The following is a 26814-nucleotide window of genomic DNA, read 5'->3' as shown; positions in this document are numbered from 1 at the left end:
CTGACGCCACCACTGGATGAGTGGTGCTACTGGATCAGCAGGTGGCCGGTCCAATTGGGAATCCATTCCTGAGATTCCAGAACTGTGTACTCCGGCGCCAAAGAATATACGCGCGGACGGACGAGGAATCGGAGAGGAATGTCGTCGCCGGCGCTGTAGCCAGGTGGCGCACCTCGGCCGGCTCCCAAAGCGTGGAGCCCAATGATGATCGATCGCCTCCGCGAGTCGTCACCGACGACGATGACTTTTGATCCGGGGGTTCGCAGCTGCTAGCTTCGCCCGCCGCCGCGGTCTCTGTCTACGGGTCGGTCTCTACCCGCTGTCCAGATGGAGATGTGGGTGTTCCGGAGCCGGAGCGCAACGTTTTTGGCGTTCGCCGTGCGCGCGCGGCGGCGTCGAGAGTTCCCCGTGACCGTGTTAACGTTTGGCAGCGCCGCCGCCGCACACGCGCGCGCGGAATTCTCTCTCTGGAGCGATGGTTCTCTGCCGAGGTTTCGATTCTACGGCCGCACCCGCAGGCGAAGCGGCGCCGAACGGTCGTCCCGTCCGTGGTCTAGTTTCGGCGGGCGGCACACTCTCCTCTGTACGACTCACCGGACGTACGCCAATGTTGTAGCGTCCGGAGCGAAGGACTGTACTGATGCCCGTGCGTGTGCGTATTCTCATACAAGTCATACACGTGTCATGAGCCAGAGATGCATGCATGCGTGTGCATGCCAACATGTCATGGTCGATGGATGGTCATGCTACTACCGTCCTGAATCCTGATCCTGATTTTTGTCTGTTCCGCCCGGTTTTCAGGCAGCCTACAGTAGATAAGGCGGAGATAAAGCAGCAGCTGCTGGTACCGGCAGATTTGGCAGCGCATAGACAGACGCTCACGAGGCAGGTGATCCAACAATCTTCGTCATGGAATCTCATGGATTTTAGCTAGCGGTTTGTATCGGACTCAGCGAGAAACGCCGATCGAGCGCCCGGAACAGGACAGCGCAGCGTTTCGTTTCTTAGAAGTCATCGATCGGGATGCACATCTGCAAGTTCTGGACCCAGCCAAAACGGACAGCATCTGTTCACGCGATCGATCACTGAAATGTTTTTTGAAAGGTATCGATCACTGAATTAGCATGGGGCTTAATGCTTTAAGCTTCAAATGACAGGATTAACAGGAGCAGATACTGATGGGCGGAGACCATGCATGTGTCCCCACCGTAAAGATGCAGCCGCAAAAACCATGCATGTCCCCGTCACACCCTCCAGTCCTCCAGAGAGGCCACGTACGCTGCATGCACGGCCCCAATAATTCACTGCCTTCTGGGCCCACCGGCCATGCTGTCACTTGTCTGATAGCGGCCGTGCATCTTCCTCCCTAATCCAGAATCTATTTATTTCGCAAAGAGGAATGGTGGAATCTACGGAGTATATTTTCTAGCGAGGGGGGAAAATGCAGAATCGTTGATATGGGCAAGCCATTCATCATCTCAGGGAGCACGTACCTGGAACACATGGATTCTTTGGGTCAAATTAATTGGCAATTAAATCGTTGATTAGCTTACTAATCACTTTGGTACGATTTCATTCAGGCAAAGCCGAATGCATGCGTGAGTGGGCTAGCTAGCAGCCAAAAGAGGCAGCGTGGAATATTCGGTTCCCCTCGGACCCGGCCCCCACCTGAACCGAACGCTGCCTGCTGCTGCTGCATTAATAGAGGTGTCCCCGCCGTCCGGCGGGTCGAGACCAGCACACAACGCACGCACCACCACACCAACGCCGACCAACCCAACCACCAACACCACCACCCAGCAGCAGGAGCATGAGCGGCGGCGAGGAGGCGCTGCGGCGGGAGTACGTCATCGGCGACGAGATCGGGCGCGGCCGCTTCGGCACGGTCCGCCGCTGCTACGCCGCCGCCACGGGTGCGCCCTTCGCGCTCAAGTCCACGCCCAAGGAGCCGCTGCGGGAGCTGGAGGCGGACCCGCTGGACCTGGCCCTCGCGGAGCAGGAGCCCAAGGTGCACCTCCTCGTGTCCGCGCCGCCGCCCGCCAGCCGCCACGTCGTCGCGCTCCACGCCGCCTTCGAGGACGCCGACGCCGTCCACCTCGTGCTCGACCTCTGCGAGGGCGGGGACCTCTTCTCCCTCGTCTCCGCGCGGGGCCCGCTCCCGGAGCCCGAGGCGGCCGACCTCGCGGCGCAGCTCGCCGACGCGCTCGCGGGATGCCACCGCCGCGGGGTCGCGCACCGCGACGTCAAGCCGGACAACCTCTTCTTCGACGCCGGCGGCGCGCTCAGGCTCGGCGACTTCGGGTCCGCGGGGTGGTTCGGGGACGGCCGCCCCATGACGGGGCTCGTTGGGACGCCCTACTACGTGGCGCCCGAGGTGGTGGCCGGGAGGGAGTACACAGAGAAGGTGGACGTGTGGAGCGCCGGGGTGGTGCTCTACGTCATGCTCTCCGGGACCGTGCCCTTCGGCGGCGCCACCGCGGGAGAGATCTTCGAGGCCGTGCTCCGGGGCAACCTGCGCTTCCCGCCGCGCGCCTTCGCGGGGGTCTCGCCGGAGGCCAAGGACCTCATGCGCCGCATGCTCTGCAAGGACGTCTCCCGAAGGTTCTCCGCCGAGCAAGTCCTAAGTAAGAAGAGCAGCCCATGCCCATGTCCTTATCGACTCCATTGCCGCCCTTGTTCTTGAACAGCATATGCAGATCTGGTGATTCTGATCGTCGATGGAAATGTTTGCTGATGATTGGCGTCGTTTTCTTCTACCTGCAGGGCACCCATGGATCGTGACCCGAGGGGGAAGTGCGGCGTGACCTGCTGATTCAGATCATCAGATGCTCCGCTTCATCCGTCCGCAGTGTAGATAAGATAATGGCGTTCGTCGAAGAGGAGTAGGGAGCGACCTTTTGCAGTGGATTTTTGCTTCGTTTCTGGCAATCGTCGATGGACAGTAGTGCCGGTAGCAGTAATCTAGCCTAGGCGAGCACTCGTGAAGCAGGAATTTGGGGGGCTTCCTGAGTTTGTCTGTCAATGTTCGTCTCGTTTGCTCTTTGTTTTTGTAACCCGTGTACAGTCGTCTTCGTTCTGGCTCAAGAAGAGAGAACTAGACTTGTTCGGCAGAGAATGGACCCCCCAAAAATTGGGAAAACTTATGTACAGTTCAGTTGCGTGTTCCTTCCATTTTGCTAGCGAATCTCTGTGCTTCCTATATCTGAACCTTGGATTGGATGGATCATGAATACCCTGATGTGTGCTGAGACTTGTGAAGGTGCTCATATGTTGATGTCAGGAAGTTGATGTGTTCATGGGAATTCCAAATGGTTTCAGTTCAGTTTCAGTCTTCAGTTTGTACCACCGATTTGATTTGGGAAGATAGGCAGTGAGATTTCTCCTCGTTCTATTTTTTCAAGAACGCTACAACTGTGCTTGACCTGTGTAAGAAGGGAATAGTTGGGCATCCTGTGCGTGCATTGCTGGTGATTATTTCAGTTGCCAACGAAACCATTGTTCCACGTTCACAGACTAGGAAAATGAAACGGTTCTCCTGTTGATAGTGATCACATTCAGATATCAGCAGTACTTCCCCCCGCTACTTCAACCAAGCCTGAAACTGAATCCATGGCTGTGATTGCGCTTGTCGCTTCTGAAATTGCTGCAACTTCGAATTGCGCCTCGCATGCGGAAAAAGACTAGTTGAGACTACCATCACCAGACCGAAAAAGGGCCAGGTCATGTCAGCATTGAGCTGCTTCTCTACTTGCTCCGCTGCCTGTTTCGACGTTTCGTCCATCCTTTTCCCCCGGCTTTCCGGCTGCTGGCGGACACGGATACGGCAGCATGCTGGCTCACGGCCCGCACCCTGCTCGCAAAGCAACCGCTCTCCTCCGTCTGTAGCAGCGGCAGCCAAAGAAACAGCCCTATCCCGTGAGCAACGAGCACCTCTCCTAGCCTTGCCCCCTCTCGTTTCCATGATCGCGAAGCCAGCAGCTCAGACCGAAACCATGTGAAGCGGCGCAAGTTGCTAGCGGTTGCAGAAAGTGTAGTGCCCTTAAAACCGTCCAAAGGATGGAGGGAGGGGAGAGCTGGGGAGTTTGCCATCTGAATGATGTCCCTTCACGTTCCACCCGCCTTGGGCGCTACGAAAACGCGATTCCTGCTGCAGCTGGTATTTGATTTGAGCGTTCGATTTGGATGGGCGGGGAGGCGAAGCTGCAAGGGGCCCTTGCTGCTGGAGCTGGACCGAGGCAAAGCACCTATAGCTAGATGGTTCGTTCCTTTTTTCTGCTGAAACCACCATTTCTTTCAGCCAAAGCGTGCCCATCAGATCAGAAACCTTTTCCGTGCACCAGGTTGTTGTCAACTTTAATGTCTGGTAACCGGAGTGCAGACAGTTTTGTTGCCCGCTGTCCCCACTTCTCTTTATGGTTGGACGGACAGCACAGCGTGGACTCCTACATACGAATACGATGACTCCTGACAAATGCAGTGGCAATTGTTTTTCCTGTTTGTTTTCTGAAGATAACCGTCGAGACTCGAGACTCTTCCTGCTCAGGTTCAATTCCTTTGAGAGCGAGAAGGCAGCAGAACCACCACCCAACGGCGGCATCTGGCCCTGGCCAAGTGTACTGGGCCGCTTTGTCGATTCTGTCGGGTCCAACAGTGGCTCGGCCCATAGACATCTCCTGTACCGTGTGATGCGTCAAAAAGATCCATTGTATCTTCACGAGTTTTGCTGGGCCGTTTTGTACGTGGGGGCAAGTAGCTGGGCTCATTTTATATTGGACCATCACTCCATCAGTCGTAACCCTCGGCCCATACGCACAATTTGAATTGTGGATCAAGATATCAAATGGACCGAAACAACCACTCCACTGAAGCAAAAGCATCAGTTTCTTTCTATGCATCTCTGTAATCAAAGAGATCAAGAAAAAGCATTTCTCCATTCCCCCTACAAAATTTACCGGTGCCATTCCTCCCAAATCACTATTAACCATTGTACATTCCAAGGAAAATGTGAATCCCCTATGTTGAAGGGTTAACGAGCGTGCGCGCAGCCGCGCACACCTCTTTCACTTTGTAGCATAGGCATAGCACCTACGAACGCACGCTCTATAGAACCGCATGACATGGTATCGCATCCCCACCTAATCCTCCTTTGAGCACAGCAGGTAAATGGCCACATGACAAGCATATGCGTGTGGTGTGGGTGTGGCTATCTCTCTTCGCTGGCTCTGCCCATCTTCGTGCAGCCACGCCAGCAACTCCAATAGCACACCGCACATGCTGCTGGATTACGACGCCGGATCATCTAATATGACCCAGGATTTCATATATTTTGAGTTCATGCAGAGATCTTTCAGTTCGAGCTCTGAACGCCGCAACTTTTTCAATCTTAAAAAACATCTTAAAAAGCTTCAAATTTGATTGTTTTTTAGCTTCATCACCTTTTCTGGTTGTCCGTCGTATGATGATAGTGGGATCGGAGCTGAAAAAGGACTGCTATTTTTTAGTACTCTGCTCTGCTGTCCGACAAACCACATTGCCCTCCACATCACATTGATTATTCTCTAACCAGACCAATACCTACTAATTTATTCGGTAATCGTTGGCCATTAGAATTGAGTAAAGGCTAATGCAGTTTCAGCGTCCCACCGGCTATTAGTAGTAGTACACTACTGAGCACCTGCACTCGAGTCTGCAAAAAAATAAGTGTGCTCTAGTGGAATCTGGAAAGTGGAGTCCTAATTCTGCTGCTATTCTTCTTTTCCATCTTTAAAAAAAATAGAAGAAACAATTGTGTACTCGTCTAGTCCAATGAAACGAGATGATATGCTGTATTTAGAACGTTAATGCAAACGTTGTACTCCTATTTGCATGTCAGAAAAGGCGCCCTTTAACGTAACAAAACCTACATTTGCTAAAAGGAGCAGCACCAACACCCCCCACCTGAAAAAAGCACACGTCAATCAGGTACTCCCCAAAGCAGCCGCCACAGGATTCTCATGATATCTTGGTGTGGTGGTACATGGGCATAAATTCTGAGGATAGCGGCAGCAGGAATAGCACAAAGGGAGCAGAAGAGATCAAAAGATGATGTGATGGGAGGTGCGTCCATCGGAGCAGGGAATCATGTATTCATTCATATTTGCATGCGTATGAGGATTTGCATGGTTGCCAATGTTACTCCCGCTGCCAGCTCTCCTACGCCTACTGCAGTAGATTCACTGTGCAAAGATGTGTGTTCATGCTTGCAATCATTCAGGCTTTGTTTTGCGGCCGTCACTGGTCAGGAGGATCACTGCAGTCCGCAGATTCCTTTTGATGTCCCAATTTGCAGGGAAGGGACCAAAGAGAGGCCGGAGGCTAGCTGCAGCTGCTAACCTGGCTCCGTCCGAAATTCAGCATGGTACCATGTTCTTGCAAGGGTGCAAAAATACTGCAATGCAATCTCTAGTCTCTAGGCTCTAGAAGGTGAGGCACTGGAGTGGTTGGCGACCAGTCAGGTGACCTGTTCTTCCCTGCAAAGGACGAGCAACAACAGCAACTGCTCCATTTGCTGACAAGCTGGCAGCGTCGCAACGTTGCCTCAAAAGATGCCATCACAATTCACAAAGGGACATCGATCGATCGATCGGTGTAGGCCTCTATGAATGATTCAATTTGTACGTGTATTCTTGCCAGCGACGGTAGAATGCGTAATAACCGCGCAAGCTTACAGCGTGTGCTGGTAACCACATGCAGTGTCTGACTGATGCCGGTCCAGCGACCGATTCAGAGGCGAATGTTTGTGCGTAGAAAGCAACTGTGAAATCTTCCAAGGACGAGGAGGACGACCACCGGGTGATCCCTCTCCAGGAGAAGTGCTGTAGTCTGTACAGACTCGATCCTTCTCCTATGCTTTCTCAAGGCAATGACACATCGGGCTAGCAGTGGCCATATGTGTCATGATCCTACCTGACCTCAAAGCATGGTCACCCACACGCCCAGCCGAATTACTGAATAAATGGAGTTATGGACGTCTTGTCTGATCTGATTTATTGGTGGAAGTAATCGCCTGTTAATCCAGTCAAAAATTAAAACAATACCCATCGGCAGCTGAACGGCCTGATCAAGATGCAAGATGAGCCATCGTCGTCAGTGCTTTTACTCCACCGTCAGTAAATTTCCGACTCGGCGTGGTCTCGGTAATGCATGGATAAAGGTGTCTACTAAACTTTATCACATGTCATATCAGATCCAAATCTTTGGATGCTAATTAAAAATATTAAACATAATCTAATTATAAAACTAATTGCACAAATGGAGTCTAAGTCGCGAGACGAATCTATTAAGCCTAATTAGTTCATGATTTGACAATGTGGTGCTACAGTAACCATTTGCTAACGATGAATTGATTAGCCTTAATAGATTCGTCTCGCGAATTAGACTTCATTTGTGCAATTAGTTTTATAATTAGCTCATATTTAATCTTCCTAATTAGCATCTGAACATCCGATACGATCCTACTAAAGTTTAGCACCTCATATCAAACAACCCCTGATATCCTACCACTAGAGACGGATAGATACATGTAACTGTCCTCGGATCATCTTTGATAGCAGCTTGTGCTGGAGAGAAAGTCTTCACCCCACCGCTGGCTTTAATAATTTTCTGACGGCAACAGCGTAGTCCGGCGGCATATTCTTAGCGTGCAGATGAGGTAAACCACCTCTTTGTTAATTTTCCAGTCGAAGCTCGAAAGGTATGGGAGAGACGGGACGGGCATCTCGTAGACTCGCAGCGCCGGTCGCGGAGCACATGTCGCGGGGCGTGGACAGGCACGCGACACGACACGGGTGTTCTGTTTTTCCTCGCCGCCGCCGCCGCCGCCACCGCGTGGCTGACCACCGGCCGTAGTAACCAAGTGTCCGGAAGACCGGAAAGCAGCAGAGCGGAGGCGCCTCCTTTCACGGGACGCAATAGCGACGGGAGCTTGGTTGATCGCTCCGGCCAGTCGCGCGCGGAATCGGATGCCGCGGCCGCGGACTACTCTTTTGTAGCGTTGCGCGCCAGCCGGCGCGCCCGGTGAAGGCGACACGATGCGGGACTTGCCCTTGCAAACCAGTTTTCTAAAAAAAATGACTCCTTCACGAAAGAGGTCGCTGGCTCACTGGCGTGTGGGCCCAAGCAGACTGCATGAGTCGCCATGGCCCACCTGACAGCGTGAGACCACGAAGATAAGTGACTGTCGAGCGCGGCTGGCTCAGTGTGTTGCGCGGTGAAATAAAAAGTTAGCTGATCCGCCCCTGGATTAGGATGACTTACTTGCGCTTAAATCAGGGGGAGGTCAAGTTGTCGCTGTTCGAAGTGGGGGATAGGATTGGGTTTGGGTCGGATGAGAATGGGATTGGCGCGGTGAAACGAAAGTGACGGCTCATCCAATCCACTGGCCCAGGAGACTTGCGCCTTTTGATGCCACCGCCAATCCCACCTGCATTTCTGCATTTCGCCACGGCGCTTGGTAGGGACATGCGCATTCCATTAAAATCTACACGTACCAGACCCATTGCCGGAGCGTATCCGTGGCCCCTTTCTTCTTCATCCAGTCATTCCTTTTCTCCGATGTCTTGTGCGTGCGAGCCCCTGAATTGTCTTGTTGCGTGCGAGATGGATTGTGTATCTGTGCTGCTGCGAAAGTTTGAGCTGCCGGCGGAGAAGAATTATGCTAATAGCCACACTAATGCCGGCGCGCAGGCTGCCTGTCAGATTGGAGAGGAGTTCGTGGAGGAGATTGAAGAGGAGGTCGTCGACAGTTAAGGCCGCGCGCGCTGCTGCTGCGATGCCGGGCCGCTCCAGCGCGCGCAGGCCGGCGCCCCCACGCGAGCAGAGGAAGAGGATGGGAGAAAAGAGGAGAGAGAGAAGAGAGGATGGGAGAAAAGAGAGAGGGATATGTGGGTCATTGCACTGTTTACAGTAGGTAAATAGAACTATTTACACCAAATTCTGTAAACAGAACTATTTACACCAAATTCTCGTGTTTCTAGAGCTAGAGCACTAAAATCAGCCAAACACGTGTAGTAACTTCATATTTGGAATCAGCTAAACACGTGTAGCAACTCCATATTTGTGAAGTGGAGCGGCAAAAATAAAGTTGATGGAGTTAAACTATTTTTTAAGTAAAATGCTGCGAAAAGATCCTTGCCCTGTACACACGCAATCCGAAGGGGCAGCAGCTTGTCCGGCCATCAAAAGGCAGGAGTAGAATACGGGATACCCGTAGACCAATCTGGCAATCTTTTCAGCTCCGATCCGGGCTGAGATCAGAGGACGGAGACCAGTGTTCGCTGCAGGTTCCAAGGACAGATTGGCACGCACATGAGGTTAAGGGTATTTAGTAGCATTTCATTTAAAAAATAGCTTCACTCTACCAACTTAAGACAATATAGAGTTGTTGTACGTATTTAGCTAATTGCAGTGCTGAGCACTCCAGAAATATGAGAACTTGTTGAGAATAATCTATTTTGTCCCTTGTGAATGAGTCCACATATCATATCTTCTATTTTCTCCTCTCCTCTTCCTCTTTCTCTTTTTCTTCCTCTCTCTTCCCTTCTCTTCTCTTCTCAGTTTTAGACAGTGCTACATGTATTACGAGAAATTATCCTGAGAAATGTAGAACAATCTTGCTCATCAATCATCAATCGGAAATGACAATGAAAACGAATCTCATCTACACGAGCAAGCAATAAGCAGGCTTCAGCTAGCTTTTTCCTCTTTCTTCCTGCTCGCAAATCGTAAGAGCAGCAGCGCATGGGATCTTGCTCGCCCGCGACCACACGAAGCTTGAGCTCGACCAGCGTCCTGCAGCCCGCATGTGCTGCCCTGGGGGAGCTCACCCTGCTAGCCTACGCCCCGGTCGCGCCGCCCAGGGGAGCTCGCCCCCATCGGCCATGGGCACCGGCCGCGGTGCCTGGAAAGCTTCCCCCGTCGGCCATGGGTCCCAGCTGCGGCGCCTGGGGAGCTCTCCCCGCCAGCCATGGAGGGCGCCCGGGGGAGCTCGCCCGCCGTCGGCCCTTTTCGGCAGTCGGGGGCGAGCTGGCCGCGGCAGGCAACAGAGGTGGGGGGGTGGGCTAGCGACGGCGGTCGGGGGCTACGCGGTCTGGCAGTCGAGGGCGGTGCGTTATGGCGGTTGGGGGCGAGCCGGCCGCGGTGGGTTGAGCAGCATTGGGAGGAAACGGCGACACGGAGGGGATAGAAAAATTTAAAACGAACCTTAAGCGTGTAACCGGTGGCAATGGTGGGTAAGTAACTCCAACTCTACAAGGAGTTTAGAAACTTGTGTTTTTGGAGCATCCCCTGAGGTACTCCACAAAAAATGTGGATCTGACACCGAGCTTCACCTTTTTTTCTGGAGCTGAAGTTGGTAGAGCTAGACGTGTTTGGCTGCGAGTTTTTTGAAGTTGGTAAAGTGAAGCTAATTTTCATAGAGTGGAGTGCTGGAAAAAAAATTGGAAGTAGAGGTAGGCCGCGATGTTCACGCACGGGCTTGTTCGGTTGCCGCAGCACCATCCGATCCAGGCGCTAGTTTTTTTAAAAAAAAAAGATCCCAGGCGCTCAAAATCCAACGCCTGGGGTTGCTGCCTGGCTCAGGCAGGTTTGCCAGGGTCGCATCCAAAGAAGCTTACCCAAGCCGCCAGGGGATTCAGGTTCAGCAGCCGCGGGCATGTGGCGGTTTGAACAGTAAAGGGAGTGCGACTCGCACTTTGCCTGCAGCTGTAGCATATGGATGCCCAAAGACTTTGACCCTTGGGGCGTCTCCTCTCCTCCTTGGGAGCTGGGATTATTCGTTCCTTGGCTTAAGCCAACCTAGAAGACCGCATCTACGTGTCCACTACCACTGCCACTGCTTGCACGGGCCAGATCAAAGTCTGCACGAGAAGAGATTTGCTGTTCAGCTTGTTTGTTTGGTTGTTTGTTTATGCATAGAACACAATCCCAATTCAAAGACTGGCACGTGTTATGCTGGAAATTGTTGGTTGGTAGTACAGTGCTGCTGATGGCTGGTATATGTACAAAAAAATGTTGTTGCTACTGGTAGTGTAGTACCAGAACGAGTGCGTCCTTGGATTGGACTGGAGGCACGGCACGGCACAGCAACGTGCGAGCTGTGATGCTGTCGGAGTGGGTGGGTGTTGGCATCAAGCATCATGGGCGGACTCTGACTGATGGCGAGCGAGGTCAAAGAAAAGCGGACGGCATGCAATGGAGTGGACGACTCGACCCGGGCCGGGGCAGCCAGGCATCTCAAGCACCGGAGCAAGGCACCAATCGAAGCGGACACGCACAGACAGATACTGGTTGGCATTGGAATCGGAGGACCCCGCTTCGATCCTTCACTCCACTTCACTCGCGGGCAGCACATGCCGCCCACTCGAGCTCGAGCTCTCAAACACTTGTTCCAGGAAAGGGATCGTCAGGTTTCCCGGCGCCTGCTGCCCGTGGGCACTACAAATGAAAATAGTGCGTCTTCTTCTTCTGCCCCCTTTTCCGGGGTCAAAGAATGCGGTGGACGTGCACGAGCGATTCAACGTCGTCGAGCCGCCCGTGAGTAAACAACCAGCAGGTCCTACTTCCAGCTGTGTGCTCTACTATCGCTAGACTACTGCAAGATGAGGACTGAAACCACGATATAAATCCTATATTATTGTGTGGTCAGGTTACTTTGTCGACTATTGACTGCAAGCATCGTACGAGGCAGCTCTTATCCTCTTCCAAAAAGGAGTATCCTACGGTAACACGTCTACGCTCGTCGTTCGGTAGACTCCCACCACATCCTGCCGGGCGGCCTCTTCCATTCTAATCCGAGTCACCCAGCACTATGCTGTCCACTCAGCTTTCACTCATTACCGTACAGTTCGTAAGAGAGAACCAAACCCGAAAACATGACTTTTGCGTGGTTTTCTGATTAAGGTAACCGATTAAAAACGTGCAGAAAGAAGCGATAATACAAGCGACGGAGCTCATCGTTGCTGTCAGGTTCGTCTCAACAGCGACGCAGCAGCTCCGACCATTCGTCTTTTTTCCAAGCTAAATACGCCATTTTGTTTTTCACCACACAGCAGCCGCCATTTTGTTGACGAGCAGTCGAGCACGGAGCAACCAGTGCCAGACCGGCGTTGCCCGCAGCTGCAGTCGAGGAAGCGGACGATGCGCGGGCAGTGCAGCGGATGGTGGAGGTGGCGGCCGCATGCAGATACGGGGTCGCTCTCGACGGACTGGAGGCTGGACCATTCGCTGCGGGCTCCGTGAGAAGCGTGCGTGCACAGCGTGGAGCGGCGCGTGCCATGTAACCGCACAGGCAGCGCGGCAGGAGGGAGAGGTGGAGCAGGGAATTGACAACACGGGGGCGTCGGTAGGCCTTGTCCACTTCTCCTCACCGCCGGGGAGGCAGCACCGCAGCAGGCAGCGGTACCGCCACCGTCTCTGTGCGCCGTGGGGCGCCCATCCTATGATTATTCCCTCTCCATCCTTCCTCCCGTCCTGGTCCTGCACTCACAGACGTACTGTGCCGCAGTATGCATGCAGATCACGAGCCCCATCGACGGAGCACCATGCTTGGATTGAATGAATGAAAATTCTTTGGGCGTCTTCTGTTTCTATCCTCCCATTAAAAGAGCTCGATGAGACGATGACCTATGATGGCCTCCAAGTAGCTTCGCTACAAACACCTGAGCTCATGTCGCACAACACCTTCTCCCGGCTAATCCAAGCGGTCGTTCGATTCGAATGATGTAATGGGAGCACAAGCTTTTCCAACTTTACCACTCGGCAGCTCGTAATCGTACCGCCAAAGTTGCAGTTGACCTCATCAGTGCACAAGGCAAGGACAGACATCACGGCAGGGCACAAAGGTGGCCGGCCACGCACATCATTCACTCTCCATGCATCACCTGCTCTCATTCCCCTCCTTTATAGAAAGTCACGGGAGCAGGGAGGCCTCTGCTTTTCTTTTCTACGACCATTGTTTCCAAGTATTCTACTCTCCTCTGAGCTCTGAGACGGAGTCATCGTCTTCGTCTCCTTCGGTTCACCCCTTTGCTTTTAGGTTCCGCCCCACCGCCTGGGCGGCACTGACTCATGGTTGCTTTGCTTAGCTGGGGTTCCTATTTTCGGACATGTTTTAGGTTCAGCTCCGGGAAAGGTGTCGCTCTGCTTCCCTTCCCTGGATGAAATACATGCATGCTGTTTCAGTTCTCATGGAAAAAAGTTATCAAGGATTTGAACATGCGGCACACGTTGGAGAGAGAGCAAAACGAGGTGGCATACCATACCACACTAGCGGAGGAAGAAAGCTCCATTCTCCACTAGTGGAGTATACACATACACATGCTCATGCATCCCAGTGGCGTAATAATACTAGTGGCACAGACGCACACACCAGCAAGCAACTTTGGAAATGGCTGTGCCCATCAACGGCGACACGAGGAAACCCGTGACAGGAAAGAGGCACCAGGAACAGGATCTGTGTGTGTACAATATAAAAGGAGAACAAGAATTTGACCCGGCCTTCTTTTTTTTCCCTTTCCCTTTCTTTTCTTTCTTTTTTCACATTGGGGCTCGGGAGAATAAAAAGAGGAAACAAAGCATGTCAGAAAATTACCTGCACTCTCCTGATAAACTGCCGAGCACGGCACAGGCAGAGGCAGGGGCAGCCGCCGAAGCAAACAAGAGATCCAGCTCGGCGTGGCACACAAAGCGCATGGAAATACGAAGCAAATACAGTAGGGCCTTCCCCTTTCAGCCGCGCTGGTGGTCAGGTCAGACTTCAGAGCGCCCCCACCTTATACACACAGCACAGCAGAGCACTCCCAAGCCCGGAGCCTGAGCTGAGGCGCTGAGCTCTCGTCTTCACTCCTCGCCATCATTCACCTCTTCCCAACCTTTCCCCCCCTCCATAGCCATAGCTGGCCTGTGCCACTGTGCTTGCTTTGCTGCTTTCCTCTTTGTTAAAAGGCTGCTCCCTCTCCCTCCCTCTCCCCCTTTCTCTCTCATCCGTCGCAGCCCCGCCCGCGCGCACTCTTGTTGTCGCTTAAGGTCAAATAGCCATCCATCCATCCCATACGCCTCTTGCCCTTTCTCTTTCCTCTTTACCCTCCCTTTCTTGATTTTCCAAGCTACTACGAGCTCCGGTTCCCGGGTGCTGCTGCTTCTCATGGTCATGGCTTCCGCGCCGGCTCCTGCCAGCGGCCAAACCCAGCAAAGGCGCCGCCAAATCTGCTGCCTCTGACCTCTCCACCCACCAAATACCCAACCATAACCCACCAACCTTCTTCAGTTCTTCTTCTTCTTCCTGCAACAACAAGTAGCTCAACTCACAGTCAGCTCAGCTTATTGGCAAGTTAGCAGCAGCAGCTTCAGGCCGAGCTGCATCTGCACGAGTATAATGGAGAGCAGATGGCGGAAGGCCAAGATGTCGCTGGGGCTCAACCTCTGCGTCTACGTGCCCCGGACGCTGGAAGGCGACGACTCCAACTCGCCCAACACAGGCTCCTCCACGGCGGCGCTCGTGTCGCCCGTGGCGTCCTCGTCATCCGCCGCCACGAGCGCCAACACCACCCCGACGGCCGCTTCGGCGGAGCAGAGCAACGGCAAGGCGAACGCCGGTGCCGGCGCGCTGATGCCGACCACACCGACGCCCACCTCCGCCGGCCTCCGCCTCTCCAAATCCGGCAGCAAATCCTTCAAGGTACCGACTTTCTTCCCCGTCTCCATCTAGGCATCTACAAAAGGCTGCAACTTGCCAAGATCCATCCTTGTAGAAGTCTGAAAGATCCATCGACTTGCTCGGCTAATTTCTTTAGGTCCTTCAACTGCAGTAGCAAGTCAGCTCCAAACAAGGGAAAAAATATTTACATGAGTAGCAAGTGTTCATTCAGGTTGAGTTGTACACCTGTGCTGTGATGCTTCTTTTGATCCAAATGATGCGTGCAACAGTGCTACCAGTACCTTTCATCACACATTCACACGCGCAAAAGAGAGCAACACTAGTAGAAAAAGGGGATGCAGGAGGAGATGGGCGGGGGTGTGGCAATGGTGGAGGAATATCATCATGAAGTGGTGGAGTTTGTCTTTCTTTAACCCATGGGGTCCTACTCTCCTCCCTTTCTCTTGCTATCTCACATTCCATAGACCATAGCCCATAGTCCACCACCACACCCCTCTCCCATTCATCATTCACTTTTTTCACCTCCGCTTTCCTCCTCTCCCTGTCTACCCAGCCCTCTCACTTCACTTCTTTTTGCGGAGGCATAGCATCCTTTTCAGAATAGCTTGGGCACTGCTCTCAGATCCCTTGTGCATTCTTGCTCCAACTTGCAATCGCAGCACACGAGAATTAAGAATTTCCGATAGAGCCCACCACCATTTCGCTTTGGGGCGCCTGGACGCCAGAATTGCAAAAGAAAATACTATGATCATGGCCCAGCTGCAATTGCTGTTAAAGTGCAGCTTCTGTAGCTATTTGTTTCTGACTTGCTGTTAGTATTTGGTTTTCAGACTGCTTGTCTGAGCCTCTGAGGTCATCGTCCCTTTATTCTTTTTTTCAACTGGGGTGAGGTGTATATTAGCTAGTCAGCAATGACTAATTCAGATTAAGGCATCTATCTAAATGGATAATCCTTAAAGATTAGTTTGACCATGGGTTGCTTGTTGCAACATTCCTGATTTTTGTAGTGTAGTTTCCCTGCAGAAGCCAAGTTTCTTCTATATTAGCTTTCAAAATGTCTACTCTCTCAACAGAAGTCCAATACTGCGGCCTCTGACCACAGTTTGGAATGAACTATTGACAGCACTAATTATCTCTTTATTGATCAAAGTACCAAACAATTTATTGACTTCCCTTTCATCACTGTGAATTTATCTGCAAAAGATGGATCAGCAAGGGCTTAAGGGCCACCTACCTCTCTGCCTACAAGTATTTGTCGAAGTTTTACATCTTTGTGCATTCTAGATGTCACTAGCCTGTTACGCAAAACTTGCATCATGTACTGGACATACCATAGGAGAATGGATGTTATCTTTTACATGTTAAACGTTTTGAACATTGTTCCAATGTGTGTTTCTTATTCTTATACATTTCTTTTTTCAGAAAACATGTGCCATATGCCTGACCACAATGAAGCCTGGTCAGGGCCATGCTCTCTTCACAGCTGAGTGCTCGCATACCTTCCACTTCCATTGTATTTCTGCAAATGTTAAGCATGGAAGCAGCAGCTGCCCAGTTTGCCGTATCAAATGGAAGGAGCTTCCATTTCGGGGCCCGTTGCCTGCTGAATTACCCCAAGTAAATGCAAGGATTAATCCAGGTAATGGGTATCAAAATGGAGGCCATATGACTATATTGCGACCACTTCCTCGTGCTCGCTCTTCTGGTAGGCTTCATCATCTGGCCGCATTGCTGCCTGACAATGACCCTAGTACTTTCAACGATGATGAACCCTTGGAATTGTCATGTGAAGCAACTGAAGACCCTCAGCAGGGCAGTTTGAGAACAGTAGAGATAAAGACACATCCTGAGTTCACTGAAGTACCTGAAAACACGTCAGAAAGAAACTTCACTGTTCTAATTCATCTTAAGGCACCCCTTGCTCAGCATTTGCAGACACCCAGCAATCTCGAAGATAGCAAAGGACCATGCACAACTCGCGCCCCTGTTGATCTCATCACAGTTCTTGATGTTAGTGGAAGCATGGCTGGTACCAAACTTGCATTGTTAAAGAGGGCTATGGGATTTGTCATTCAAAACCTTGGCTCTTCAGATCGTCTTTCCGTCATCGCCTTCTCATCATCTGCACGCAGGCTCTTCCCCCTTCGTAGGATGACTGAGTCTGGCCGACAGCAAAGCTTGATGGCTGTTAATTCATTGACATCAAATGGCGGGACCAATATCGCAGAGGGCCTCAGGAAAGGCTCCAAGGTTATCGAAGAACGCAAGGCCAAGAATCCAGTCTGCAGCATCATCCTTTTATCGGATGGTCAAGATACCTACACGGTCTCGCCAACTGCTGGTGTTCACAAAGGAGCACCTGAGTATTGTGCGCTCTTGCCATCCACTAATGGTAACCAGCAGGTACCTGTTCATGTCTTTGGATTTGGTGCTGACCATGACTCAGTCTCGCTGCACTCCATTTCACAAACTTCTGGTGGGACCTTTTCATTCATTGAGACAGAGGCTGCTATACAAGATGCATTTGCTCAGTGCATTGGTGGGCTTCTGAGTGTAGTTGCACAAGGTCTGCATGTAAAGGTGGAGAGCCTCCATCCTGACGTGCACTTTGGCTCCATCAGATCAGGCAGCTATTCTAGCAGAGTTTCAGACGATAAGAGGAATGGCTCCATAGATGTTGGAGACCTGTATGCTGAAGAGGAAAGGGATTTTCTCGTGTCTGTAAACGTTCCCCCAGGCTATGGGGAAACAGCACTTCTCAAGGTTGGCTGTGTCTACAAAGATCCACTGATGAAGGAGACTGTGAATATGGCTGATGTGCAAGTGAAGATCTCCAGGCCAGCATTCGTCTCAGTACAAAGCGTGTCTATCGAGGTGGACCGCCAGAAGAACCGTCTTCATGCAGCTGAGGTCATGGCCGAAGCAAGGTTTTCTGCAGAGCGTGGTGACCTGACAAATGCTGTCTCGTTACTAGAAGACTGCAGGAGAATGATCATGGGATCAGCATCAGGACAGTCCGGTGATCGTTTGTGCCAAGCATTGGATGCTGAGCTGAAGGAGATGCAAGATAGGATGGCCAATCGCCAAAGGTATGAGGCATCTGGTCGGGCGTATGTCCTCTCAGGCTTGAGTTCCCACTCATGGCAGAGGGCAACCGCACGCGGTGACTCCACAGACAGTGAGAGCCTAATCCAGGCCTATCAGACTTCATCTATGGTGGACATGCTGCTGCGCTCACAAACAATGAGCCGCTCGTCAACCCCTCGACAAACTCCACAGATGAGGCATGCAAAATCATTCCCAGCGCGCCCACAGCCAAGGTAATTGCATTATGGTGATGCCAAGAAGGATTTGCCTGAAGCCTAATTGCTCGTTAGTGGACGTAGTCATTTAAGTTCTTAGTTTTGTGGCGGGAGGATGGGACGGGGGTATAGTTTGTGTGGTATAAGGAGATGTAATGGTGTAAATTCAATTTGGGGGTGGTGGTGGGTAAATGGTGAGAGTAAGGTGTTTTGTAATTGGGGTAGGGGATGGTATACGTCCTGGCGGGGAATGGGCAAGAGGGTGGGCTATTTTTTTCCTTGGTGGTGACTTGGTATACTTCCAGTATTGTACTAGCTCCTTTGTGTGGTGATGTACATAAGAGAAGGGTATACATTTGTGAATTCCTTGAGGAGGATGGATACTTGATCCTGATCCTTGCAAGGTTTGTTCCCTACTTCCCTCTTCCTGGAAATGGAAAAGGGTTGTGGCTTCTTCATGGAAATGGAATTCTGATCCTGGCCTATGTTGTGCCTGGGTATTTTCTCCGTTGTTAATAGAAATTCGGATGCTCAGTTGTGCTCTGTTACAACTTATAAGGTTGTAAATATCGCAAGGAAAGTTTTGAAATTATGCTACTTGCTGGCTCAGTGCTTGAAATTTATGGTGATCCTGTATTAACAGTGAATGCTTGTCTAGAGCAACATGGTAGTGGTGGATGAAATACCTCAGGTTTCAGCATCAGCAGATCGGAGTCATCAACGCAGAGCTGCAGCTGAATCCACAAGGCAAACCTCCCCCTGGTAGTACCTAGAATCAATCCGGCGTGACAAAGGGGCGTGAAACATGTAAGAATTTTGAAGCGAGTAGAGATTCCGACGCCATAACTAGAAATTGGAATCACCTGGCCGGTTGACCCTGATCGTAATCATGCAGAAGACGCTCGTGGTATTCAGGGTGGGATCGTGAACTTGGGTCGCGGTGCGGTTCGGCCACCAGGACAGTCCGTCGGAGCCGGGGAAGTACGTAAAGCGGCGGCGGAGGGATGCGGCTGCGCTCGCCGTCGCCGCTTCCACCACGAACCCACCGCACGGGCGGCGAACGAGCAGTGAGGTGTGAGGGGAAGCAGAAAAGGAAAGACGAGAAGTAAAAGCGAGCGGCTGCGTGGGCCGCGTTTAGGGCATTGGACCGAGCAAGGTAATAGTAGCCCATTTATTTATTTGTCCATCTTGTTTTCTACCTGCATGGCCCAATATAGCCCGGGTGACCCGTACACGCACGCGCACACAGTCCTGGGTTCCCCTGGCTAACTGAAACGTGATGATGACGAAATAAAATGGACCGGCCCGGTTGGATGGTCGAGCGAGCGTGGCGACGATTGAGCCGGTTGGTGACTTGTTGGGCTGACGTGGATGCTTCAACTGCAACGGTCTGGTCAGGAGTTGCAGACTGACCTGTTCCTCCTCCTACCGCCAAACTCCGAAAGCGATTCGTCATTCGTACGTACGTATACGCTGGTTGGTTGTAACATACGCAAGCACTGACACCCGAATCTGCTCGCTGCCCGCGCGGCTGACCTGTACGCATTCCTTTCCGGATACCAATACCACCCCTGCTGTGTCCAGGGGCGGACGCCCGGGCTGCCCGGGCCGCAGCTCGGGGCGAGCTCATGTAGTCCCTTTAACTTATGTGGTATTTAGTCTATGATCTTAATTAGAGAAAAGGAGGTTCAGGAGGCGTGAATCAGCGGCTCAGCTCGGGGTGCAACATCGTTGCGTATCCGTCTTTGGCTGTTCTGTATCCGTCTCTGGCTGTGTCCGCAATCATCGCCTTGCACTTGCAAGCATCACCAAACTTAACTGAAGAAATCTAGCCAGACGTTTCCCATCACCACTGAAAATCATCAAAGCCATCGCTCGTCTTCTTTAATCATGGCGTCTGCGTCGGTGCACTGCTGATGGTACCCTGGTTGGTAATCAGGCCTTTTTTTTTTTTGAAACTTTGTAATCAGGCCTTTTTCTTCTTCTGGGAGAAAGAAGAAGAGTTGCTTGGGGTATTTCTGGGTGGCCTTCTTGGTTTGGTGTCACGGCTGAGATCAGTCGGCAACACACGGATCTGTGTGTATGGCTCTCGTCGGGATCAGTGAGGTATCTAAGCTCGTAGCTGGTGGCCAGCTAATGAGGGGCATGAGCAAAAGATGGCCGCCTGTCGGTTGTCATCTGGCAGCCATGTTTCCCCCCGTTTCCATTCCCACTTTCCTTTTTTTTTTCTTATTCGGGAGAGGAAAGAAGAGAGCATTGCTTTCGGGCTTTCGGCGTGGCATTCGTGTGCGTAATCAGATGCCAATTCCGTTCTAGAAAAAATTGGAAAGAAAAGGAAAATAAAGAGGTTGGGAGAGAGCTCACATGAGTCAGCCTAACAAACTTGTACCACGAGCTTAGCCGCACATGCATGCTTGCTTGCCAATGATTTCTCGGCCAACAATTCTGAAATCATTTCCCCCCATGAGCTGTTCTAATAACCGTATCGATAAGTTTATCTTTAAAAAAAGAAAAGAAAAATTAGCCGTAGGTCTTCTGAATTCCCCAACCTCTCCAGAAGAAACGAGGGTTTGACGCTTGACACCGTCGTAAAAGGAGGGCTCCTCCTTTTCCTTCCAGCCTGTCTGACCCACCGACCAGCCAGCCAAGCAGGAGTCGCTTACCGCCTGGCGAAAACTTACTCCAGTTGAAATTTCAGGCTCCCTTGTTTTGTTCCATCGCCACCCCCAGCTGTGCTTTCCCTTTCCCAGGTCCCCTCGTTTTTAATCTCACCAGTTTTATAAACGAGTGAATTTAAAACTAACAGATATTTACATGGTTTTTACTCGATCACCGTCGATTAATTACTCCGTTTTTCTGGTATAAGCGCTAATTAATTAACAATTCGTTCGCGCACCAAACTACCAAAGCGAAAGGGGGGAAAAAAATTATTCGCGTCGCGCACCTCCTCTCCGCCTCCTCTTTCCTCCCCTGCTCGCCAGCCCATTCGCATCGCATCGCAGCGCGTCGCGGGCGGCGAGCGACAACTCAGGAAGAAGAAAAAGGAAGGAAAGCCAAGGGAAGCGGGCGCGACCAGCGCACGACCACCGCCACCACCGCCTCTCCTCGCCTCCCCATTCCGAGTGGAATCCCCGTGGACTCCTCCGCTTCCGCCTCCGTGCGTCGCCGCGGCGCGCTGCTCCGACGGCCCTGCCTGCCTCCTCAGGTGCGCTTCGGATTGCTTTTGTTGCTGCTCCTCCTCCTGCTGCTATCGCTTCGCTCGGATGCGCGCTTGTCGATTGGGTTTGGAGAGCTGGGCGGGGAATGGCCGGGACGCCGGATCTCGCCGGGGGGCAGGGTGCTGTCGGTGCTGCTAGATCTGGGGCGTGCTGTACGGACGGGACCGTGAATTTGCCACCGGCGTGGCTCGCGTAGATCTAGCGACCCCTCCTTTGCTTGTTGGAGCTGTTTCGATTTTCGTGCCGGGTCCTATCGCCGTTCAAAATTTTTGGGTTCGAGCTTGGTTTTGGAGCGCTATTATTCATGCTGTTAGAGTTATGAGGTGGGGTCCGAATGGAAATGGGGATGCTTGCTTGTAAAGGGATCTCGATCGCAGATGGATCTTATGGATGAATGGATTGTGCAGGTACCCAACCGAGGAGGACACGGAGCTGGGCACAAGAAGCTTGATTTGAAAGAGAGCCATGAAGAAAGTGTTCGATCAGACGGTCCGAGACTTGTACGTGATTTCCGTGCTATATCCCCATCATATACCCCGTGTGCGATTGCGAGCATTATTTGTTTGCTAGCCGCATGGATTGACCTAGTAATTTGTTTGGACCTCCTACTTTTGCAGAAAAAGAGAGGTGAACAAGAAGGTCCTCAAGGTTCCCGGAATAGAACAAAAGGTGAAAGATCTCTGCCCTGGCATCCTTTCACACACAAGCAGTTCTTGGGCAAATTCATTTGTTTGCTCGTACTTTCCCTTGCCAGTTGTTAGAAAAAGAATGATGTTCTTGTTCTAATTTGTACACAGATTCTTGATGCTACAAGCAATGAGCCATGGGGCCCGCATGGATCCCTCCTGGCAGACATTGCTCAAGCAACGAATAACTAGTATGTTTTTTCCCTTTCATTTTTTATTGGCTATTCGTCAAACAGAAACCAGCTTTCCTGGTGCTAATGTGGTTTGCATGTCCGTTTGCAGTCATGAGTACCAGATGATCATGAATATTGTGTGGAAGAGGATCAATGACACTGGTAAAAATTGGCGGCATGTTTACAAGGTAAAAGTTTTCTTGCAGCCATGAATATTAAATGTAGGTTTTAATGCCGCTTTTGATAATATTTTTATATTATAAACTATTACGATAATTTTGCCGTTCCTGAAACTGATGTTCTCTTTTCCGTTTTCTCATGTGTGGTAGGGGTTGATTGTCTTGGACTACCTGGTTGCACATGGTACTGAGCGAGTTATTGATGACATAAGAGAGCATTCTTATCAGATATCGGTAATGCTATCCACCCAGTTTTCAGCTTTATATGTTCATTACAATCATAAAGTTAGGTTGTGGCATCGGAGGTTTTTGGTATCTTACTTGCCTGGTGCTCTGACACTTATGCTTAAAATTTCAGACACTTGCTGACTTCCAGTACATTGATTCTTCTGGGAGAGATCAAGGCAGCAATGTACGGAGGAAATCCCAGAGCCTTGTTAGTTTAGTTAATGATAAAGAAAGAATACAGGAAGTTAGGCAGAAAGCCCTCACTACCAGGGACAAGTGAGTATAGTCTAGCTTTATTTCATGCTTGCTTCATATTGATTGGTGCACGCTGTTTTACAGGCATGAGCGTTTCCTCTTGTTGTATTGATTACTTTTTATCTGTCCATCTTTAGGTACCGGAGTGCATTTGCCACCAGTGGAACACACAGGAGCCCAGGTGGATATGGTGGTGGTTATGACAATGATCGCTATGAGGGCAGCTATGGCAGTAGATATGATAACAGAAATGGAAATGGGAGGGAAAGAGAATATGGATACAGGGACGAAGACAGATATGGTGGTCCTGGAGACACACCCAATCGGGAAGGAGATCGTTATTCCAGAGATTCTAGTGAGCGCTATGGTAGAGATTATAGAGAAGATGAATACAAAGGAAGTCATAGCAACCATGAATATGCTGAAGGATCAGGCCGCAGGAGCTATGGTCGGGAAAGGGATTCATATGGGGATGATGAAGCCTATTCATCCCGGTATGTTTTTTTTCCTTTCAACTTGAAATTCTTGCTTAATGGCCATAATCATATCAGCAACTAATGTACCGAATAGTTAGTTCACTAAATCAATAATATTATTCTCTTCAGATTTTAGGGGTCTTTGTGGATCTTAACATCCTCTTCTATTTTCCTTGCAGTGGCCGTGGCAGCAATGCTGATGGGCCTACCCAGGATGAGAGGTAAATAATGGAGATTGGTCACTTTCATAAATTCTTAGCATTTTCCTTTTGGAGTGTGCCTTCTAAGTTCTGTTACCTGCGTTCACAGGCCTATAGAACGAAAGCTATCTAACCAGCAGATTGCCTCACCACCACCAAACTATGAAGATGTTACAAGAGATGGCCAGGACAATCTTCCCAATGACAGGTCAATATTCTATTTTCGATGCTTTAATTTCTTGGCTGAGCAATAATCCCCTAACTTAACTCTCAATTTCAGAAATGGAGGAAGTGTTCCTGCTGCCGTACCAAAGGTGTCTTCTCCTCCTGTTCCTGCAACAAGTGTTCCTGCAGAACAGGTGAATGGGGTTCACGATAGTACTGTCGAAGATGTACCTGCACCCCCAACTGCTCATGCTGAGCCTAATGGATTTGATGAGTTTGATCCACGTGGATCTGTACTAGGTATAGTTTGTTCTTTTTCGGCAATCAATACATCGCTCGGGTAAAATGAAGTAATGTGAGCATGAGCATCTAAGTCTAACCTGGCATGTTGTTGGAATCAATATCTTGTTGGTAAACATTACTGATATTACGCTTGCTGATCTATATCCCCTTTCAGATTCTTCTCCTCCCGTGAACCCTGCGCCAGTGGTGAATAGCTTAGAGATGGATTTATTTGGATCAGATCCTATTAGTTCACTGGCTTTGGTATCTGTGCCTCAACCAACAACCACATCAAATGTTGAGCCACCAGCAAATTCAGGTTTTGAGACAAATGATTTTATGGGCATGCCACCAACTTCCTCTGGATTTGGCGAGGTATATGCATAATTTATTTGCATTAGTATGTGTGTTCTAGTGGGGGTTGTGATGCAGTTTTGTGCATACGTTCTTAAATTGGCTTGCTACTGTTCTACTGAAAACAGTGTAAGAGCTTTTCATAATTTTGTGGAGTTTGATGGATTAGATAAGCTAAATGCTATAAGCGGAGGTACCAAAGCTGTTTATTAGAACTGTTCTTAACATTGAAGAACCTGTACTAGTAATGACAGAATTTCCATCAGTAGGAATGCTTTGAATTGAACTCAAGTAATGACAGAATTTCATTGATGGTGTTGCTGCTGTGTTTCTTTTAATTTATCTAGTCATAATTTCTAATCTACGCATTCTTTTTTTACTGTCTTTTAATCTTCCAACAGATTGATGCCTCAAATCCTTTCGGGGATCCTACTCCTTTCAAGGCGGTTCATGATGAAAGTCCTGCAGTTCCTCAGACAAATGCTGCGCCTGCTGGTTCTATTCAGTCTACTGGACCTGGTGCAGATGCAAATCCTTTCCAGGCTGCCTCAGCCGCAAGCTTTGGTTTTGGAGATACTCTTGGTGACCTCACTTTTGCTTCAAACACTGCTTCTGAGCAGCAAGATATTTTTGCAAACACAGCCTCCTTTCCTTCACAGGTATCAGCTGCGAATCCATCCGTGGTTCTCCAACAGCCAGTTTCTACTAATTTCCCCTCTCAGGCACCTCAGCCTGCAGTTGCTGGGCCACCGCCTGTTACTCATGCTGCTCCCACAGCATTTGCTCCTTCTCAAGCACCTCAGGCTGCTCCTGCGTTTGCTTATTCACAAGCACCTTATCCTGCTGCTGCCAACCAGTCTCAGGTTCCCCAGGCTGCCTCCACATCATTTGCTCCTTCACAGGCACCTCAACCTGTAGCACCAAATGTGCCATCAGGCCAGTCAAACTTCTTTATGCAACCAGCATCAGGGGCTGGTTTTGATAGCCAATCTGGGGTTCCTTTACAGAATGGAGCTCCATCCTACATTCCTTCACAGACTTCTCAGTTCACTGCCCCGGCAAACCAACAACCATCTCAGCCAAGCTTCCTCCCACAAACTGGGACATCAGCTCCGCAGCCAGCTTTGATTTCTCGGGGAGCATCCCAGCCTCTTGGTGTGCCAAATTCAGTACCTTCTGCCACTAGCTTCCCGTTGCAGTCAAGTTCATCAGCTCCCCCAGAAACACTCATTTCAGCCTTGCAAGTTAGTCAGACTGAGCCAGTGAAGAAATTCGAGCCCAAATCTAAACTTTGGTCTGATACTCTGAGCCGGGGTCTAGTCAATCTGGACATTTCTGGACGTAAGTGGCTTGTCATGGGTTCTCTGTTTCTGCAATGCCAACAGCCTACCTTTATGTTGTCTGACCTCATTGCATGTGTTTTACAGCAAAAGCAAACCCTCATGCCGATATTGGAGTTGACTTTGATTCAATCAATCGCAAGGAGAAAAGGCAAGAAAAGAAAATAAACCAAGCACCTGTGGTGTCTACAGTCACCATGGGCAAAGCCATGGGAGCTGGTTCCGGCATTGGCCGGTCTGGTGCTGGTTCAATGGCACCCCCTCCCAACCCAATGGGTGCAGGCAGGCCCATGGGCATGGGTATGGGCACTGGTGCTGGTTATGGTGGCGGCATGGGGATGAATCGGCCAATGGGCATGGGGATGGGGATGGGGATGGGAATGGGAATGAACCAACAACAGATGGGAATGGGGATGGGGATGAACCAACAACCGATGGGAATGGGGATGGGGATGAACCAACAACCGATGGGAGGAATGAACGTGGGGATGGGGATGAACCAGGGGATGCCGATGCGGCCTCCTATGGGAATGGGTCCTGGTGGAATGCCCGGTGCTGGCTACAATCAAATGGGTGCTGCATACGGTGGTCAGCAGCCATACGGAGGATACAGGTGAGGAGGCTACAGCTTGCCACACCACAGATTATGCGGTGGGGGTTTGAGAAACAGTTTAGGAGGCATATGTATTTTGGTCGCCTGGTTTTGCTTTGTGTATGATTTCTTGTTTCTTTTGGGGTGGGTGGGTATAATTTTCGTCACTATTCTTTTTACAATCCATGTTGGATACTGTACCTACTAAATAGCAAATACTAGCAAACAAGTGAACGAGGGCGACGCTACAACTACTGTGTTGTGTTGGATGCAAAGCCTTGATACTACAAGCGCCCATGTAGTTGTAACTGTATAATTTGCTATATATAGGTTGCTTTTGCTGTGAAACATATTATTTGTTTCAGCATTCTTGCTGGATGGACAATAAAAGGCTGTACCATTTGGTTGAGTTGTCTCTCGTTTTTGCAATGACGTCACAAATTTGACTTTACCGTCAAGTAATCCGGTAGGCGGTTTTGTGTCCACAGCATCATTCTAGTATCGATGAATAGCTTTTGGACTAGTAACTGCTTGGAACTAACAACGCTTCTTGGAGCTAGACCTGACAGCAGTTTGGTGCTATCTGACTCCAAAAGGAGGCTTGAACTAACATGATTATATAGCGTATCATGCAAGAAATCTCCTGTGGTCCACGTCACCTGTCCTTGCTTT

At 50.5% G+C, this 26814-nt stretch overlaps 3 protein-coding genes and 1 long non-coding RNA gene across 4 annotated transcripts; 3 read left to right on the top strand and 1 right to left on the bottom strand.

The window, feature by feature from the left end:
* Window positions 1-1483: 1483 nt before the first annotated feature.
* Window positions 1484-3171, top strand: LOC117835722 (phosphoenolpyruvate carboxylase kinase 2). The gene is made up of 2 exons (XM_034715084.2): window positions 1484-2624; window positions 2764-3171. The coding sequence occupies exons 1-2, from the start codon at window positions 1811-1813 to the stop codon at window positions 2802-2804; spliced, it is 855 nt and encodes a 284-aa protein (XP_034570975.1). The 5' UTR covers window positions 1484-1810; the 3' UTR covers window positions 2805-3171.
* Window positions 3172-13360: 10189 nt separating this feature from the next.
* Window positions 13361-16119, bottom strand: LOC117841476 (uncharacterized). Its single transcript, XR_004637302.2, has 2 exons — window positions 14918-16119; window positions 13361-14837 (listed from the first exon to the last, which is right to left on the bottom strand). It is a non-coding gene; the product is annotated as an uncharacterized lncRNA (long non-coding RNA).
* On the top strand, window positions 13675-18501 carry LOC117841475 (E3 ubiquitin-protein ligase WAV3). Its single transcript, XM_034721864.2, has 2 exons — window positions 13675-14713; window positions 16115-18501. The coding sequence occupies exons 1-2, from the start codon at window positions 14411-14413 to the stop codon at window positions 18014-18016; spliced, it is 2205 nt and encodes a 734-aa protein (XP_034577755.1). The 5' UTR covers window positions 13675-14410; the 3' UTR covers window positions 18017-18501.
* Window positions 18502-20929: 2428 nt separating this feature from the next.
* Window positions 20930-26551, top strand: LOC117841473 (clathrin interactor EPSIN 2). Its single transcript, XM_034721862.2, has 14 exons — window positions 20930-21199; window positions 21620-21712; window positions 21830-21881; window positions 22010-22089; window positions 22181-22259; window positions 22401-22484; window positions 22609-22754; window positions 22871-23227; window positions 23389-23430; window positions 23519-23617; window positions 23690-23874; window positions 24032-24231; window positions 24612-25551; window positions 25638-26551. The coding sequence occupies exons 2-14, from the start codon at window positions 21678-21680 to the stop codon at window positions 26165-26167; spliced, it is 2829 nt and encodes a 942-aa protein (XP_034577753.1). The 5' UTR covers window positions 20930-21199; window positions 21620-21677; the 3' UTR covers window positions 26168-26551.
* The last annotated feature ends 263 nt before the right edge of the window (window positions 26552-26814 follow it).

The sequence above is a fragment of the Setaria viridis genome, chromosome 1, assembly GCF_005286985.2.
Source record: "Setaria viridis chromosome 1, Setaria_viridis_v4.0, whole genome shotgun sequence".
In the NCBI taxonomy this organism is placed as follows: Eukaryota; Viridiplantae; Streptophyta; class Magnoliopsida; order Poales; family Poaceae; genus Setaria; species Setaria viridis.
The sequence above is the reverse complement of the archived record's forward strand: the minus strand, read 5'-3'. Positions and strand labels throughout refer to the sequence as shown.